The 16,485-nt window shown below is 41.4% G+C and overlaps 1 protein-coding gene across 3 annotated transcripts in view; it reads left to right on the top strand.

The window, feature by feature from the left end:
* Nucleotides 1-16,076, top strand: part of DCLRE1C (DNA cross-link repair 1C) — a 29,910-nt gene extending 13,834 nt beyond the window's left edge. For all 3 annotated transcript variants that reach the window (XM_081820649.1, XM_081820650.1, XM_081820651.1), the window contains 6 exons: nt 2,956-3,057; nt 5,479-5,615; nt 6,537-6,591; nt 10,744-10,832; nt 11,863-11,957; nt 14,339-16,076. In XM_081820649.1, coding sequence (XP_081676775.1) covers nt 2,956-3,057; nt 5,479-5,615; nt 6,537-6,591; nt 10,744-10,832; nt 11,863-11,957; nt 14,339-15,258 — 1,398 coding nt within the window. In that variant the 3' untranslated portion in view covers nt 15,259-16,076. The remainder of the gene's footprint in view (nt 1-2,955; nt 3,058-5,478; nt 5,616-6,536; nt 6,592-10,743; nt 10,833-11,862; nt 11,958-14,338) is intronic.
* The last annotated feature ends 409 nt before the right edge of the window (nt 16,077-16,485 follow it).

Here is a 16,485-nt window from a genome sequence, read left to right as displayed (position 1 = left end):
CGATGGACATCTTGGCTCCTTCCACAGTTTGGCTATTGTGGACATTGCTGCTATAAACATCGGGGTGCACGTACCCCTTCGGATCCCTACATTTGTATCTTTGGGGTAAATACCCAGTAGTGCAATTGCTGGGTCGTATGGTAGCTCTATTTTCAACTTTTTGAGGAACCTCCATACTGTTTTCCAGAGTGGCTGCACCAGCTTGCATTCCCACCAACAGTGTAGGAGGGTTCCCCTTTCTCCGCATCCCCGCCAACATCTGTTGTTTCCTGACTTATTTTAGCCATTCTGACTGGTGTGAGGTGGTATCTCGTTGAGGTTTTGATTTGGATTTCCCTGATGCCAAGTGATGTTGAGCACTTTTTCATGTGTTAAAATCACAGTGATAACAGGTCGTGGACGTGCACGTGCACACACACACGTACACTGATTTCTATTATCTGCTTTTTTTTTTTTTTTTAACCTCCTGCCCTCTCTTGATGAAATACAAAGGTAGCAGCCACTTATCAGTCCCAAATTGGTGTTTACTGTAAATGTTCATTGGGGCGCCTGGGTGGCTCAGTCGTTAAGCGTCTGCCTTCGGCTCAGGTCATGATCCCAGGATCCTGGGATCGAGCCCCGCATCGGGCTCCCTGCTCCGTGGGAAGCCTGCTTCTCCCTCTCCCACTCCCCCTGCTTGTGTTCCCTCTCTCGCTGTGTCTCTCTCTGTCAGATAAATAAATAAAATCTTAAAAAAAAAAAAAAAGTTTGCGTGTGTGAAATCTGGGAAGGCTTTACAGGACGGGACCATGGGCCGAGGAGGGGGTGGGGATGGGGGAGAGCAGCCTTGGGTGGTAACCCAGTGACCTCAGAGCCCCTCTGGTGTGAGTCCTCTCTCAGGCCCCTGAGTCCCTTTGTAGGGGACAGAAACAATTGAAATTGATCAGGAATTTAAAAAGGGACAACAGGGAGGTTTTTGACTAAGGGACCTCAGAGATGATCTCTGGCAACTTTTTCAGGCTTCTTTATTTTCGTTGAGGATAAAAGTTTCTGTATCTCTGTACACCTCAAAATTTACCCCTTTTTATCTCCTGAGAGAGTCCAGAAAAGCAAATTTATTGTTACTTCCTATGAGTCGTTAGTAAACAGGGAGTGAGTGGAATAGGCCACAGGATAAGTAAGCAGTTACGTTGGATTCTTTTTATGCTTGTCTTGGTATTAATTACCACGGTGATTTGACATCATTCTAATCTATTGTTTTTGTTTTTGTTTTTTTTTTTAAGATTTTATTTATTTATTTGAGAGAGAGAGAATGAGAGAAAGCACATGAGATGGGGGAGGGTCAGAGGGAGAAGCAGACTCCCCGCCGAGCAGGGAGCCCGATGCGGGACTCGATCCCGGGACTCCAGGATCATGACCTGAGCTGAAGGCAGTCGCTTAACCTACTGAGCCATCCAGGCGCCCTCATTCTAATCTATTGTTAATCAGATTTCAAAATGAGAGAGAATACTTTTTTTTTTTTTAAGATTTTTATTTATTTATTTGTCAGAGAGAGCACAAGCAGGGGGAGTGGCAGAGGGGGAAGGAGGTTCCTTGCCAAGCAGGGAGCCCGATGCAGGGACTCGATCCCAGGACCCTGGGATCATGACCCGAGCTGAAGGCAGACGCTTAACGGACTGAGCCACCCAGGGGTCCCGAGAGAATACTTCTTTGTGCCATTTCATAGTCCTTACATTAATTTAGGTACATGTTACTTTAAAGGAGAGAATCTTTTAAAACCGACACATTAGTTTAACAATTTAAATGTATTAACCTTAAAATTCTAAAGGTGGCTAAGGTTTTTTTGTTTTGTTTTTCTGCATCTGCCTGCCCCCCTTTCAATCCTGTAAAGAGGCGTGTGGTAAGGGGGGATTCTGGGTCTGCTTCCTACTCCAGCTGTGTTCCCCCTAAAACTGCCCTTACTTACATGGCATGTTGGGGCTGTGTCTTTACAAGTCAGTGATTCTTGATTGTTCACTGCAGTATACCCAGTATTTAGAATAAAACTTGACATATAGTAGGTGCACAATAAATATGAGTTGAATGACTCTTGACGGATTGAAGGACAGTAGAGTTGACCCTTGACCCTTGAACATGGGTTTGAACTACATGGGTCCATTTATACGTGGATTTTCTTCCATAAATGTGGTATTGTATCATTCACAGTACTGTGTGGTGACAGATGGTGGCTACACTTGTGAGCACAGCATAACCTATAGAACCTATAGAATTATAGTGTTGTCTAATCACTGTGTTGTACACCTGAAAGTAATATAACAATGTGGGTAAACTGTGCTTCGATAAAAAAAAATACAGTGCAGTACTCTGTATTTTCTCTTATGATTTTCTGAATAACCTTTTCTTTAGCTTGCTTTATTATAGAATACAGTATGTGATACATGTACAAAATACGTGTTTTGGTAAGGCTTCCGGTCAACAGTAGGCTATTAGTAAATTCTTGGGGAGTAGAAAGTTATGGGGATTTTTGACTGAGTCCCTTTGTTGGTAGTCCCAACCGCTGTGGTGTTCAGGGTCAGTTGTATTAGCATGATTCAATAAAATCCGCCAACTGAGTCTCCAGAATGTTTTATTACCACCACCAATAGGCACTAATGCTGACTGGTGGGAATATGGTCTTTGTCCTTTGCCTGTTGACATCCTGGCAGAATACCAGTGTGCACTGACATGGCCAATAACTAGGGTTTTATTTTGTTTTGTTATAAAAGTTTTATTTATTTCGGGGTGGGGGCAAGCAGACTCGGTGCTGAGCGGGGAGCCCAACATGGGGCTGGGTCCCAGGCGCCCCGCCAAAAACTAAGTTTTAAGAAAGAAGAAAGTTCACTAACTGGATGATTTGCCCTGCATCATTACCCTTGAACAATTTCTTTATAGGAAATACAATTCAAATAATACGCCTATATGTGTTATTTTACTCAGATTCATGTGGACAAACTGGACATGTTTAGAAACATGCCGGACATTCTTCATCATCTCACAACGGACCGTAGGACTCAGATCCATGCCTGTCGCCATCCGAAGGTACGGAGTAAATTGTTTTTCTTATTGTGGATGTGATGCATGGAAAATGGAATTTTAGGTCCAGAAGGAAGCTCTGAAATCCCATTTTCTAGGCCCTTCAGTTTACAAATGTGACCATCGAGGCTGAGATCCTGCAGTATTACCCCAGGCCGTGCAGCTGGCCGTCACAGTGTTGCGTTGCCGTAGACAGTGTGGCAGGAAACACATGGACCCGCTTCGTTTTTTTGTGAAATAAATCTATACGCATTTGATACATGTGTATTTGTAGTGAATTATGTGAGTAATGTATTTGTAATGAAATTAGTAATATGTTAGAGCTTATAACTTAAAACATTTATAATCCATTGTTACTTATATTTGAGACTCATGACCTATGTGCACATTTATAAACTATTTTTTTCTACTCATTTGATATAAATACTTAGATATACCTTTGCTTCAGGCTTTGAAATGGTTTTATGTATTGCTGGTCCAGTTTCAAATGAGCGTTTTTAGTGTTTTTGCAACTCATTTGCAATTCATTTTCGAATGCCCACTGTAGAACTCTGTTCACTTATTAAATGCCCTTCTGTTACTAAAGGTCAGGTATTAAATTTTGCATTTGCCCTTAACATTTTTTTCCCTCTCAAATATATAGTCATTCAGCATCACTAATACTAAATCATGATCTTCAGAAGCGGGGCTTTGCATGATCATGATTTTCCTCTAAATTTTAAAATATCTGAGCATTCAAATGCAGAGTAATTTTTATTTTAGTAAACACTGCATTTATATATATATATATTTATTTATTTATTTTTAAGATTTTTATTTATTTATTCATAAGAGACAGAGAGAGAGAGAGAGGCAGAGGGAGAAGCAGGCTCCCTACTGAGCAGGGAGCCCGATGTGGGACTCGATCCCAGGACCCTGGGATCATGACCCGAGCCGAAGGCAGACGCTTAACCATCTGAGCCGCCCAGGCACCCTGCATTTATATATTTAGATACTCATTGTGGTAGTAATATTGGCTCCATCGCCAAAAAAACCTAAAGTAGACTTGCTCAGCCCTAAAGTAAAGCATAAATTAAAAAAAAAAAAATTCTTACCTGTAGCATGGAATATACTACTTCAGACCACTGTAGGATAACTATAAGATAAGAAATTATTTTGGTGATTGGTAAACTGCATATCATAACCTGAGTCATGAACTTTCATCCTTTTGTGTGTCTACATAGACACACACATCCTCACTGAATTCACGGATGGATAAAATCACGTAGATACAGAATAGCAACTGTTTTTCCCTTTGGATGGATAAAATCACGTAGATACAGAATAGCAACTGTTTTGTCCCTTTTTTGTTGGACTTGTAGCCCTTCATCCTCACAAGTCCCGTAAATCTTTTAATTGGCAGATTTCTCTTTGCCCTGAGTTTTCTTTTTTTTTTTTTTTTTAAAGATTTTATTTATTTGAGAGAGAATGAGAGAGAGCACATGAGAGGGGTTAGGGTCAGAGGGAGAAGCAGACTCCCCGCCGACCAGGGAGCCCGATGCGGGACTCGATCCAGGGACTCCAGGATCATGACCTGAGCCGAAGGCAGCCGCTTAACCGACTGAGCCACCCAGGTGCCCTGCCCTGGGTTTTCTTACATCCCACAAAGTAGCTGCATTTGTAACTGTCACTCCTGTCGCTTCCCACATGGCTACTTGCCTTGGAACACTCCTTCGAATGGCTTCGTTCTGCGGTCCCATGGCCTCAGGAATACCGCTCACAGCTTGCAGCGCCCCGGCGTGCTCCTCAGCGGCCCCCTCCTCGTCAGGACCCACACGAAAAGGCCCCGATGGCCTTTGATTGGAACAGAGTGCTAACGGTTTCGTAGGAAACCTGATCTAAACATGACGTCTTCAGGAAAATAGTCCCACTGTTTTTCAGCCTTTTAAAAACACTTTTGTTACTTTTTCCTCCAACTTTATTTTGCAAAAAATTGGTTATGTAGCCCATATTCATTCTTCCCTGGTTGGGTAGTAGTGTCCTTTTTAGCCTGTGGAGGGGGAGCAGGGCATCCTGAGCAAAGGTCAGGTGTTTGTTGCGGTCACTGTGGCCTCTTGCATCTCTTGATGTAGATCAAGTCTCCAGCCTTTTGCTTTTCTTCAGGACATTGATATTTTCGAAGAGACCAGGTCAGTCATTTTGCAGAGTGGTCCTAAATCTGGAATTATCTGATTGTCTCTTTACATCTACTTTCTTATTTGATGTCCTAAACTTGTAAACATTTGTTTTTGTTTTTTTTTTTTATTTTTTTTTATTCTTATGTTAATCCCCATACATTACATCATTAGTTCTAGATGAAGTGTTCCATGGTAAACATTTGTTTTTGAGACCGTGCCTACAAATTTGTTGAAAGTGTTGAACTGCTTTTCTGTTTCTGAAATCTTTTAGGCAGAGGAATATTTTCATTGGAATAAATTACCTTGTGGAATTATTTCCAAAAATAGAATTCCACTCCACACAATCAGCATTAAGCCATCCACTATGTGGTTTGGAGAAAGAACCAGAAAAACAAATGTAATTGTGAGGTAAGAAAGCAACCTCTCTTTTGAGAGAAACCTTGCTTTTGAGGTAACTTACCTGATATATTTTAGCTTTTTGTTTGTTTCTTTTTAAAGATTTTATTTATTGGGGCGCCTGGGTGGCTTAGTCGGTTAAGCGTCTGCCTTTGGCTCAGGTCATGATCCCGGGATCCTGGGGTTGAGTCCCGCATCGGGCTCCCTGCTCAGCAGGGGGTCTGCTTCTTCCTCTCCCTCTGCCTGCCGCTCCCCCTGCTTGTGCTTGTGCACTCTCTATCAAATAAATAAAATCTAAGACTTTATTTATTTGATAGAAGGGGCAAGGGGAGGGGCAGAGGGAGAGAGAACCCAACTCTCAGCTGAGCAGGGAGCCCGATGCAGGCCTATCACAGGACCTGGAGATCCTGACCTGAGCTGAAGGCAGATGCTTAACCGACTCAGTCTCCCAGTCACCCTTATTTATTTTAGTTTAAATGCAATCTGGCCTAAGCCAAAGGGGAGGATATACTATAATTGTGGAGAATACCTTCCAAAATTTAAATGCTATTTAAAGAGGTGCTATTTCCAAACCTGCCTAACGGCCAATACCATTAGCCAGGGTTTCCTGAGGTCTACTCCAGTCAGATGGCTGGAAAGTGACTGCGCCTTGCTTGTCAGGGAGTGGGGAACTGACGTCGTGGGGCATAGAAGCCCTTGGTGGAGTAGAGGAGTACCATAACGATCATCATATTTTGGCATTACTTCCTTAATATTGGGTATTCAGAATGTCTACAAATATTTCTGGAAAGAGTTCCCTCTCGTCCCAGGAAGGAACCCTTGATTGTAGGGTGATTTCATATTGGAATAGACTAAGTGGGAAGGCATGAAATTTAGAACTTAGCTTTGTTTTGATACGTGACCTTTTAATTTTGTGTTTTCATTTCCCTTCAGGACTGGCGAGAGTTCATACAGAGCTTGTTTTTCTTTTCATTCTTCCTACAGTGAGGTAAGAGGATCCCATGAACTCAGAACCCTGTTGCCAACTGCTTTGGCAGCCCCTTGATGGTTGGCAGCAGTAGTCCCCTTGACTACCAGAGGCATCTCTTTTTCTACTGCTTAAGATTTGTTGTGGCTTTTCCTAAAGACATTTAGGGAACATGTCAGTAGATGAGCTGTGTTTACTGAGTACAGAGGAAATTGGCTATTATCACTTGTTTTCACCCTAAACATTGAAGAATATTGATGATTAAGGCTTTCTTCGAGTCTTGCTTCCTGCATGTATTTTAACTTCCCCACTTCGGTTGCTCTGTTCACTTGTCATAAGAGGATCATAGATCTTACGTGAAGGAGTACCACAGATAAAATCTCATGGGCAGCCTTAAGGTGCTGTCCAGATTTTTGTCCTCTTCCAAAATTTGATTGTGCTGAAAAACTATTTAAAAAATAGTCCTGAATATTTGGCACTAGGGAAAAACAAAGGTGATTGAGATAAAGACCTTGTTCTTGGGAAGGACACACTATATTGGAATTACTCAGTTTAAGAAGGCTTATTAATTGGTTTCATTAGGATCTTTTTTTTTTCTCTTTTTTTAATTAGCCAACATATAGAACATCATTAGTTTCAGATGTAGAGTTCAGTAATTCAGTTGCATTGTTAGGATCCTTTTTATATAGGAAATTGACCTACTCACTAGAGTGGGAACTTGATATGTGTAATGTATTTGCATACTCCTCATGCATTTCTAAAGTAAATGCTAGTATCTTAGAAGTGCTGAGTTTTAGTAATTTCGTGTACGTATCAGGAGAAAAAGGTATATAAAATCAGACTTTGTATGACACTTTAAGTCACATATAATTTTAGTTTGACCATTTCGGCACTTAAAACTTGATTTCCCTGATAACTATTATTTTTGTATTTGGGATACATGGATACAGCACTGCAGCAGTGAGCCGTGGCCGTGTTAATGATTTGAACAGGTGGATTCTTCCAGAGCTCCAGGTAGTGGCATTCTTATCAAGTCAGCCGTAGTATTGTAAATGATTCTTTATCATATTATCAAAATACCAGTGACCTCTCTATTAAATAACTGACCTTAACTTTTAGGTACAAATAGGTTATCCGACAGCAGCTTGGAAGGAGTTCATTGTGATGGTATAATTTACTGTGTTTTCCTCATTTTATCCTGAAATCTCAGATTGTTGTCAGAGTCTCCTCCTGGGGATTTGTCTTTGGTTTGGCATCTGGCTCAGCATCAGGGTCCCTTCCTTTTGATCTCTTAGTGGCTGAGTATCCTTTCTGTCTCAGCCACGGAGAAGGCATCTAATCAGGGAAGAGGGTAGACCTTACTTTTTCACTTAGGACTCTTCTGGCCCATAAGCCGTCCTGGGATTTTATGCAATTACCCCCCAGGAAGGAGATATTCCCTGGTGCTTGAGCAGAGAGATGAAGCAGATGACCCCCCCCGCCCCGCCCTGCTGTCGGCCCTCCACACGCCCCCTGGATTAGCCCTAGTGGTCACCCACATGGAGGGTCACCGTGAGCTGTGCTTGGTCATCTTCTCTCAGGGTGGTGAGAAGGAGACAGGCTTTCCTGAAAAGTGCTCTAATTAATAGGCCTATCCTAAGTATAGATCATGTTGAAATATATTTAAAAACATAAATAGTAGATTTAAAAAAATTACTTTAGAGCATGCACTCGAGCAGGGGGAGGGGCAAACAGAAGAGAGAATCTTGAGCACACTCCCTGCAGAGCCCCATGTGGGGCTCGATGTCATGACCCTGAGATCATGACTTGCACTGAAACCAAGAGTTGGCCGCTTTACCAACTGAGCCACCCAGGCGCCCCCGTAAATAGATTTTAAGTATCATTTCCTGTCAGTTTTTTTCCCTAAATACAGCTGATCCTCCTTATCTGTGGATTCCTTATTTACAAGTTTGCTTGCTCACTAAAATTTGTGACCCCCAAATTAATATAGTTGCAGTGCTGCATGGTTGTTTGCGGACATGCCCAGCAGAGTGGTGAGAAATGGGAGTCACCGGCCATGCATATTCCCAATTTAGGCTGAACAAGGGGGTGCTCTGCCCTCTCCACTGAGCTCATAGGGTAAACAGGGGTCCTTTTGCAGTCAGTTTAGTGCTGTGTTGTACACATTTCTGTGCTTTTCTGGAGGGGTTTCACTGTTTAAAATGGCCCCCAGGTGCAGTGCTGAGGTGCTATGTATGTTCCTAAGCACAGAGGCTGGGATGTGCCTTATGGAGAAAATCCATGTGTTTGATAAGCTTGGTTCAGGGATGAGTTATGGTGCTGATGAATATGAGTTCAGTAGTAATGAATCAACAGTACATACTGAATAGGTTTTTTTTTAAGATTTTGTTTGTCAGAGAGCCGCGTGCACGCACAAGCCCAGGGTGGGGGGGAGGGGCAGAGGAAGAAACAGGTTCCGCACTGAGCAAAGAGCCAGATGTGGGACTGTATCCCAGGACCCTGGGATCGTAACCTGAGCCGAAGGCAGACGCTTAACCGACTGAGCCACCCAGGCCTCCCTGAATTGGTGTCTTTAAACACAAACACATGTAAAACAAAGTGATGCATGATAGGTTGACAAGAATGCAGTGACCAGAGGTTCACAGGAACCTTATCTTCCCCTTAGGAGTAGTGGTTCACTGTTTGCTAATTCACCATTCCCAGTGATCTCAAGGAACATAACCCCTACGGATAATGAGAATAGACAGTGTTCATGAATTGTTTTAAAGCAGTCATCTGATGTAAGGAGATCAGCTTGTACAAGGGACAGAGGGTGCCCCTGTAGGAGGTGTCTCTTGTCTCCTGTGGCCACTTCGTTTCTAAGTAGAAGTAGCCTCAGATTTCTACCAGCCTCAACCTTGAATTAATTATGCAAATCATATAGGTTGTGGGCAGGTAAATAATAGTTTCTGTTTGCATGCCTGCTCTGAAAATACAAAAGAATTTGTTTATGAAAAATACCTGAAGAATGAATTGGTCGTCTTTTTTCTCCTGTGTTAAGTAAGGTAGCCACTTTATTTTAATATGGAGTTACTGATAATTCCTGGGTTCCTACCTCTTTTGATTTGGTAAAGTTGGGTTCTAATAATTACTCAGAACTCAGTTTCCCCATTTGCAGAAGGGAATAAAATCCTTTGTGTTGTCATTATCATCTTTGTGATGAATAATTTCATTGAATGTTAAACATATGCCAGGTGCTGAACACTTCACATGCATTATCTCATTTACACTTTTAGATGAAGAATCTAATAACTTAGAGACTTCAGGTAACTTGACCAAGGTCACATGCTCACCAAGATCTATTAAGTGACAAAGCCGAAACTTGTCTACATTGTAGAGATGTTTTGAGGAATAGTGACAGAGTTCCTATTTAGCATTCTGAACTTTGCATAAAATCAAGGTAGTCATGAAATTTTTGCATGCAGTTGTCCTCTAGATTAGAATAAATTTAGAACAGATCAAGCATCGTAGAAGATGCAATTTCCCTATTTTATTTGTTGGAGGAAGAAATGCAATTCTAAGACCTTGTTTTCTTGTGTGTATTAAATATTCAGCTTAATTCTAATTTACTTGAGGGGAATTAGTTAATTATGGGTGACTTCCTTAGACAAGGAAACTAATGTCATTTAAAGAAATAAAGGGGTGCCTGGGTGGCTCAATCAGTTAAGTGTCTGCCTTTGGCTCAGGTCATGATCCCAGGGCTCTGGGATTAAGCCCAGCAGTGGGTTCCCTACTCAGCAGGGGGCTTGTTTCTCCCTCTCCCTGTGCCCCTCCCCCCTACTTGTGCGCTCTCGCTGTCAAATAAATAAAATCTTAAAAAAAAAAATCTTTGAATTCCACTAATCAGTAATTCCTAGTCCTTGCTGTGGAACAGAATCACCTGAAGAACATTTAAATATCCTGATTCCCAGGCCCCGCTGTAGCTCAGTATCAAAGGGATTTGGGGGTGGGCCTGAGTGTTGGGTATTTCTTTTTCCTAAGAGGTCCCCCCAGTAATCCCCATGTGCAGCTAGTATTGAGAACACCACCATAAGAAATTCCTGCTCTTTGTCCTGCCTCCCTTTTGTTGCTTCTCTAACATCCAGATTTTTCCAGCATAGAGATAATTGAGCCATTTTATTTTCCTTCCTCTAGATTAAAGATTTCTTGAGCTACATCTGTCCTGTGAACGTATATCCAAATGTCATCCCAATAGGCACAACTATGGATAAGGTTGTAGAAATGTGAGTAGTTGCTCCTTGTGGAACTTCTGTTGTTGAACAGGATGGATGCTGAGACTAGTTTTGGGCCTAAGAACGGGGGCAAGGATGTAAGTGAGATGAGCATGGCTGTAAATACGATTCTGATCGGGAGCCTGACGGCTTTCTTCAAGTGGGTGTGTTACATATAATCCGGAAGGCTTCTGGGAATCTGGCACGGGGAAGCTGTTGGCAGTGAGGCCCTCAGAAAGGGCAGGCCATCCTCAGGTCTTATTTCCATGCCCTTTTGTATTTTATCGTCACCGTGCCTTAGCTTTCAGCCTCTAGAATGAGGAGATCAGATTTGTGAGATTCTTATGAGAGAGGAGTAAACCCCATTAAACAGGGAAGAGTCAGCAGCCGGCTATACTGTATTTCCTGAATGCCAGGTGTCGCTGTATTACTTAATCGTTTTGCTGCTCAGCGGGAAGTCTGCTTCTCGAACCTCTCTCGCTCTTTCTCCCTGTCAAATAAATAAAATCTTTAAAAAAAAAAAAAAGTTTTGTAGAATAGGGACCTGCTTTTCGGGAGTGCAAGAGCAAATACAGGAGTTTTGCCTTCCCTCAATCCTACAATTAGATAGCTGTGTAACAGGCTGTATTTAAGTGCTTATAGTTACCACTTTATTACAGTGAAGTGGTTTTTTACTTATTTTTATTTATTTTTTATTTTTTTAAAGATTTTATTTATTTATTTGAGACAGAATGAGAGAGACAGCATATGAGAGGGGGGAGGGTCAGAGGGAGAAGCAGGCTCCCTGCCGAGCAGAGAGCCCGATGCGGGACTCGATCCCGGGACTCCAGGATCATGACCTGAGCCGAAGGCAGTCACTTAACCAACTGAGCCACCCAGGCGCCCCTGAAGTGGTTTTTTAATTATTAAACCTGGCTTTTCAGTTTTTAAAAGTAGATACATAATTTTCCCCATGGCCAAGTTTTTATAATCTCTGTAAATGATGCTTATGTTCTAGCAGCTTTCCCCACAGGTAAAAATAAAATATTCATATTCGTTTCAGCTTAAAGCCTTTATGCCGATCTTCCCAAAGTACTGAGCCAAAGTATAAACCACTTGGAAAATTGAAGAGAGCTAGAAAAACTCACCTAGACTCAGGTAAGAAAATGACCCTGGTTTCAGAGGTGTGGGTTTCCATGCAAGACTTTTTTCCACTCCAGGGGCGCCTGGGTGGCTCAGTTGGTTAAGCGACTGCCTTCGGCTCAGGTCATGGTCCTGGAGTCCCGGGATCGAGTCCCGCATCGGGCTCCCTGCTTGGCGGGGAGCCTGCTTCTCCCTCTGACCCTTCCCCCTCTCATGTGCTCTCTGTCTCTCTCATTCTCTCTGTCTCAAATAAATAAATAAAATCTTTAAAAAAAAAAAAACCAAAAAAAAACCTTTTTTCCACCCTGGTCTGGTGAAAGCTGCATTGGGCAGAGGTGGGCCTAGGACCCACTCTCAGATTTTGCATTATGGCTATATAATGGTGTATTTCATCTTTGTACATTTAACTTCAAGTCTGTTTTATACCGCTCATTATTGGGTTAAATTGTAGATTTGTTGTCCAGTTGTCCAGTATGGTTATACAGACATGACGGTGGAAAGTATCTAAGAATTGTAATATGTCCTTTTTAAAATTGGGTTTAGGTGTGTTTATTAGCTTGTGTAAATGCTACTAAGGGTTTTAACACTTACTTTCTGTTATATGCCTCTCCGTTTTCATAGAGAAATTTTATATTTATATTGTCATAAGAGAATTCATAGTATCACAGTAGACTTGGTAGTACAGAAACTGTTTTTTAGATACATACCGATGAATTAATATGAAAATGTTTTGCCACATTTTTACAGTTGAAACATACCGTGATAGTGGTATAGTCACTAATCTTGAAGAATAGGAAACCGTTCAACTTAGAGACGATACAGAAATACTGCCTAAAACGTAACTGTGGCGGAAACAAATTCATAATCCATGTTTTGAAAGAAGGCCCTATCTTGGAGCTGAGAATGATTCCAAATATAGTTGCTAGACATCTTAGTAACCTTAAGTCCTTCAGGAAAGGAGATAAATCGTTGCTTAAGGATTAGGCAGAGCCAGGAATCAAACTGATCGGGTTTTGACCCAGAGTCTTGTCACACCACTTCTCTAGGCTGGTCTCCACATTGGTAAAATGTGAGCAGGATGATCTCTGAGGCGGCTTTTAAAAATGGAGTGTTTAGCTACATCCTTTATCACTGGGAAAAAATGTTTTCTTTTTAAGTAGGTAGTTATCACTAGAACAATTAAGTTGCCATGGACAGTAGTCTCATGAGCATTTAATTTTCTTCTTAGGTGTCATTAGAAGGCAGGAAAATATGTTTCCCACACCGCCCTCCAAATTACATGCCTACTCAGTTTATGAGAATTTCATTCTCCAAGTAAGGTTTCCTCCTTTTAAGAATTTAAGGGGATTGGCTCATTATATTGCTAATGTAACATGCTTTAAAAAAAAAAAAATCAGTAAATTCGTTGGTTTTCAGTTCAAATTAAGCCCCATATGGCACATTTGTTCCCCTCAGTATCTATCACAGCCTTGTGCACGTGGCTGGCTCAGGCTGCTATGACTATTAAATACCAGAGACTGGATGACTTAGCAACAGATATTTACTTCTCACAGTTCTGGAGGCTGGGATGTCCAAGGTCAAGGTGCCAGCATATTTGGTTCTTGGAGAGGACCCATTTCCTGGTTGTTGACAGCCTCCTCCTCAGTGTGTGCTCACCTGGCCTTTCCACATGCCATCCATGCATAAAAAAGGAAAGTGAGAAATCTGTCTTCCTCTTCTTACGAAGACACTAATCCCATCTTATGGGTCCCACCTCCAAATACCATGACACCTGGGGCTAGGGCTTCAAATTAGGAACTTTTGAGGACACAACCATTTTAGCCCATAACATGCACAAAGTAGGTATCAAAATGTTTACAGAACAAAAATGGTAGAAAGATTTTTATTTCAGCCAATTCACTGAGTATCTACTATTGGCCAAGCACATACAGTTTGCAGATTACTGGGTCCCACCTTCAGGGATTCAGGAGGTCTGGAATGAGATCTAGAAAGCTGTATTTTTTAAGAAGGGTTTCCAGGGGCTCCTGGCTGGTTCAGTCAGAAGAGCATGCAACTCTTGATCTCAGGGTCGTGAGTCTGAGCCCCAGGGTGGATATAGATTACTTAAATAAATGAATAAAAAATAAAAAGCTTTCCAAATGAGGCTAATGAACAGCCAGGTTTGAGAACCATTGGTATAGGCATTGTGGCCTATTTGGGGAACTCAAAGTCTGCCATTAGTAGACAGGCAGTAGTTAAATTGTTCAAAATATCCTTTTTCTTAGAAGAAGAGTGAACTGTTATTTGCAGTTCCACCAAATGAAAACATAGCTAAATGGATTTTAAATTAAAAGCACAAATCGGCTCCCTTTGCATTCCGTGTTTCCCATATATCTATCTCCCGTGTTTTCCCACAGAGGAGGAGGATGAGCTCTTTGATGATCCTTTGCCGTTACCGTTAAGGCACAAGGCTCCATACCAGCTAGCTGTTCACCCTGAGGTATTTGTAATGACCGCAACACCACAGAACCAGCCTGAACAACAGAGGCCAAGCACAGGCCACCTCAGGGCAGAGAGTGCGCAAACCTTTCCTTGGGCCAACTTTATAGATTGTGAAGAATCTAACAGCGAAAGTGAGGAAGAATTACAAACCCCAGCTTCATCGCAAGAAGACCTGGGCGCTGTCACACACCACCAGCAAAAGGCTGATGTAGAAGTACCACAGTGGGAAGTATTCTTTAAAAGAAATGATGAAATCACAGATGACGGTTTGGAAAACCCCCCTTCTTCCACAGAGGCAGGGGGCTCTCAGTCACCGAAGCTTTTTAGTGACTCTGATGGGGAATCAACTCACATCTCTTCCCAGAATTCTTCTCAGTCAACACACATATCTGAACAAGGGAGTCAAGGCTGGGACAGCCAATCTGATACTGTTTTGTTAACATCCCAAGAGAGAAAGAGTGGGGATATTACCTCCTTAAACAAAGGTAGCTACAGACCAAGAATTAAAGAGAATATTCCTGCCACTCAGATGGAACAAAATATACTTTGTCCAAAGGATACTTACTCTGACTTGAAACATAGAGATCAAAATGTAAAGATAGTTCCCAGTGTTGGAGAACCAACCGCTCTAAGCAGTTACAAACACGTACCTCAGGAGAAAAGGCTGCTAAATCTTAGCACCAATGCAGATTCCCAGAGCTCAGATTTTGAAATTCCCTCAACACCAGAAGCTGAGCTACCTAAAGGAGAGCATTTACAATATTTGTATGAGAAGCTGGCAACCGGTGAGAATATAGTCATTGAAGAAAGAAAAAGCTCACTCTTAGATACTTAAAAACCTTATGTTCTAGAGCAACCACTAAAAACCCTACACAAAGAGGTAAGAGTCCAAATCATAACAGACACATCAGAGTGGAGTACTTAAAAATGGTCCTGTAACCTAAAACAGGGCAGTAAAGGGGAAGCAGAGAACAAAAAATAGTGATAAACAGAAAAGATATGGTAGAACTAATTCCAGACATCAATAATTACAAATTAAGTGAAAATGGTCAAAAGACACCAATGAAAACATAGAGACTGCATCTAGGAGGGATGATTTTTTCACTAAGAAACTCACTGTGAATGATGCAGGTAGGTTAAAAGTAAAGGATGGGAAAAGATATCTAAATACTACTTAAAAGTAAGCTGGAATGACTATATTAATATCACACAAATTTCTAATGATAAAAGGTCCAGTTCACTAAGAAGACACAATGCTAAATGTGTATGTACCTAAAAACATCTTCAAAATATACAAAGCAAAAACCAAGGAGAAAGACAAACTAATGCACAATTCTGGCTGGAGAGTCTACCATTCCTCTATCAGTAATAGAATTAGCGTACAGAAAGTGAGCAAGGATATAGAAGAACTGAATAGCACCATTGACCAACTGGATCTAATTGACACAGAACACTCCACCCAACAACAGACGTGCCCATGGCACATTGACCACGATAGACGACCATATTCTGTAGGGTCATAAAAACACTTCAAAAAATCAGGCACTTATAGATCTCAAAAGATACACCACTTAAGAATGCTGGTGTGAATGACAAATTTAAAAGCAGAAAAATTAGGACCTAAAAGAAAATAATTAAATGGCAAAAGCATAAGTGTGTTCTGTGAGTTGTTTGATTTCCTTCAAGTCTGTCAGTGGGTTATGTTTTTGCATAGTTATGTGTTTAATAAAGTTCTGTTAACAAATATTCTTCAACACTTTGAGGTATGCTGGCATTTTACAGATTAAGGAAGCAAAAGGAGAGATTTCACTTAAAACGAGTTTAAGTGGGGAAAAAAAAAAGTTTAAGTGGAGTCTAAAACAATTTGCAGATCAATTAAACTAAATGATATACATTATCACCATGCCGCACTGATTGATCCCTTTTTTCTAGCTCAGGAGCTACTCCCAGCTTTTGATGAAATACATTCCACAGACTCAGTATGACTAGGGTAAAAATACATTCATCCCATTTTACCGCTCTCTCCTATGAGTACCATTACCTAAATGCAAAGTGAATATAA

This window comes from Leptonychotes weddellii, chromosome 5, assembly GCF_054177405.1.
Source record: "Leptonychotes weddellii isolate Sample4059 chromosome 5, ASM5417740v2, whole genome shotgun sequence".
NCBI classification, from domain to species: Eukaryota; Metazoa; Chordata; class Mammalia; order Carnivora; family Phocidae; genus Leptonychotes; species Leptonychotes weddellii.
This window is presented reverse-complemented; position numbering and strand designations above follow the sequence as displayed.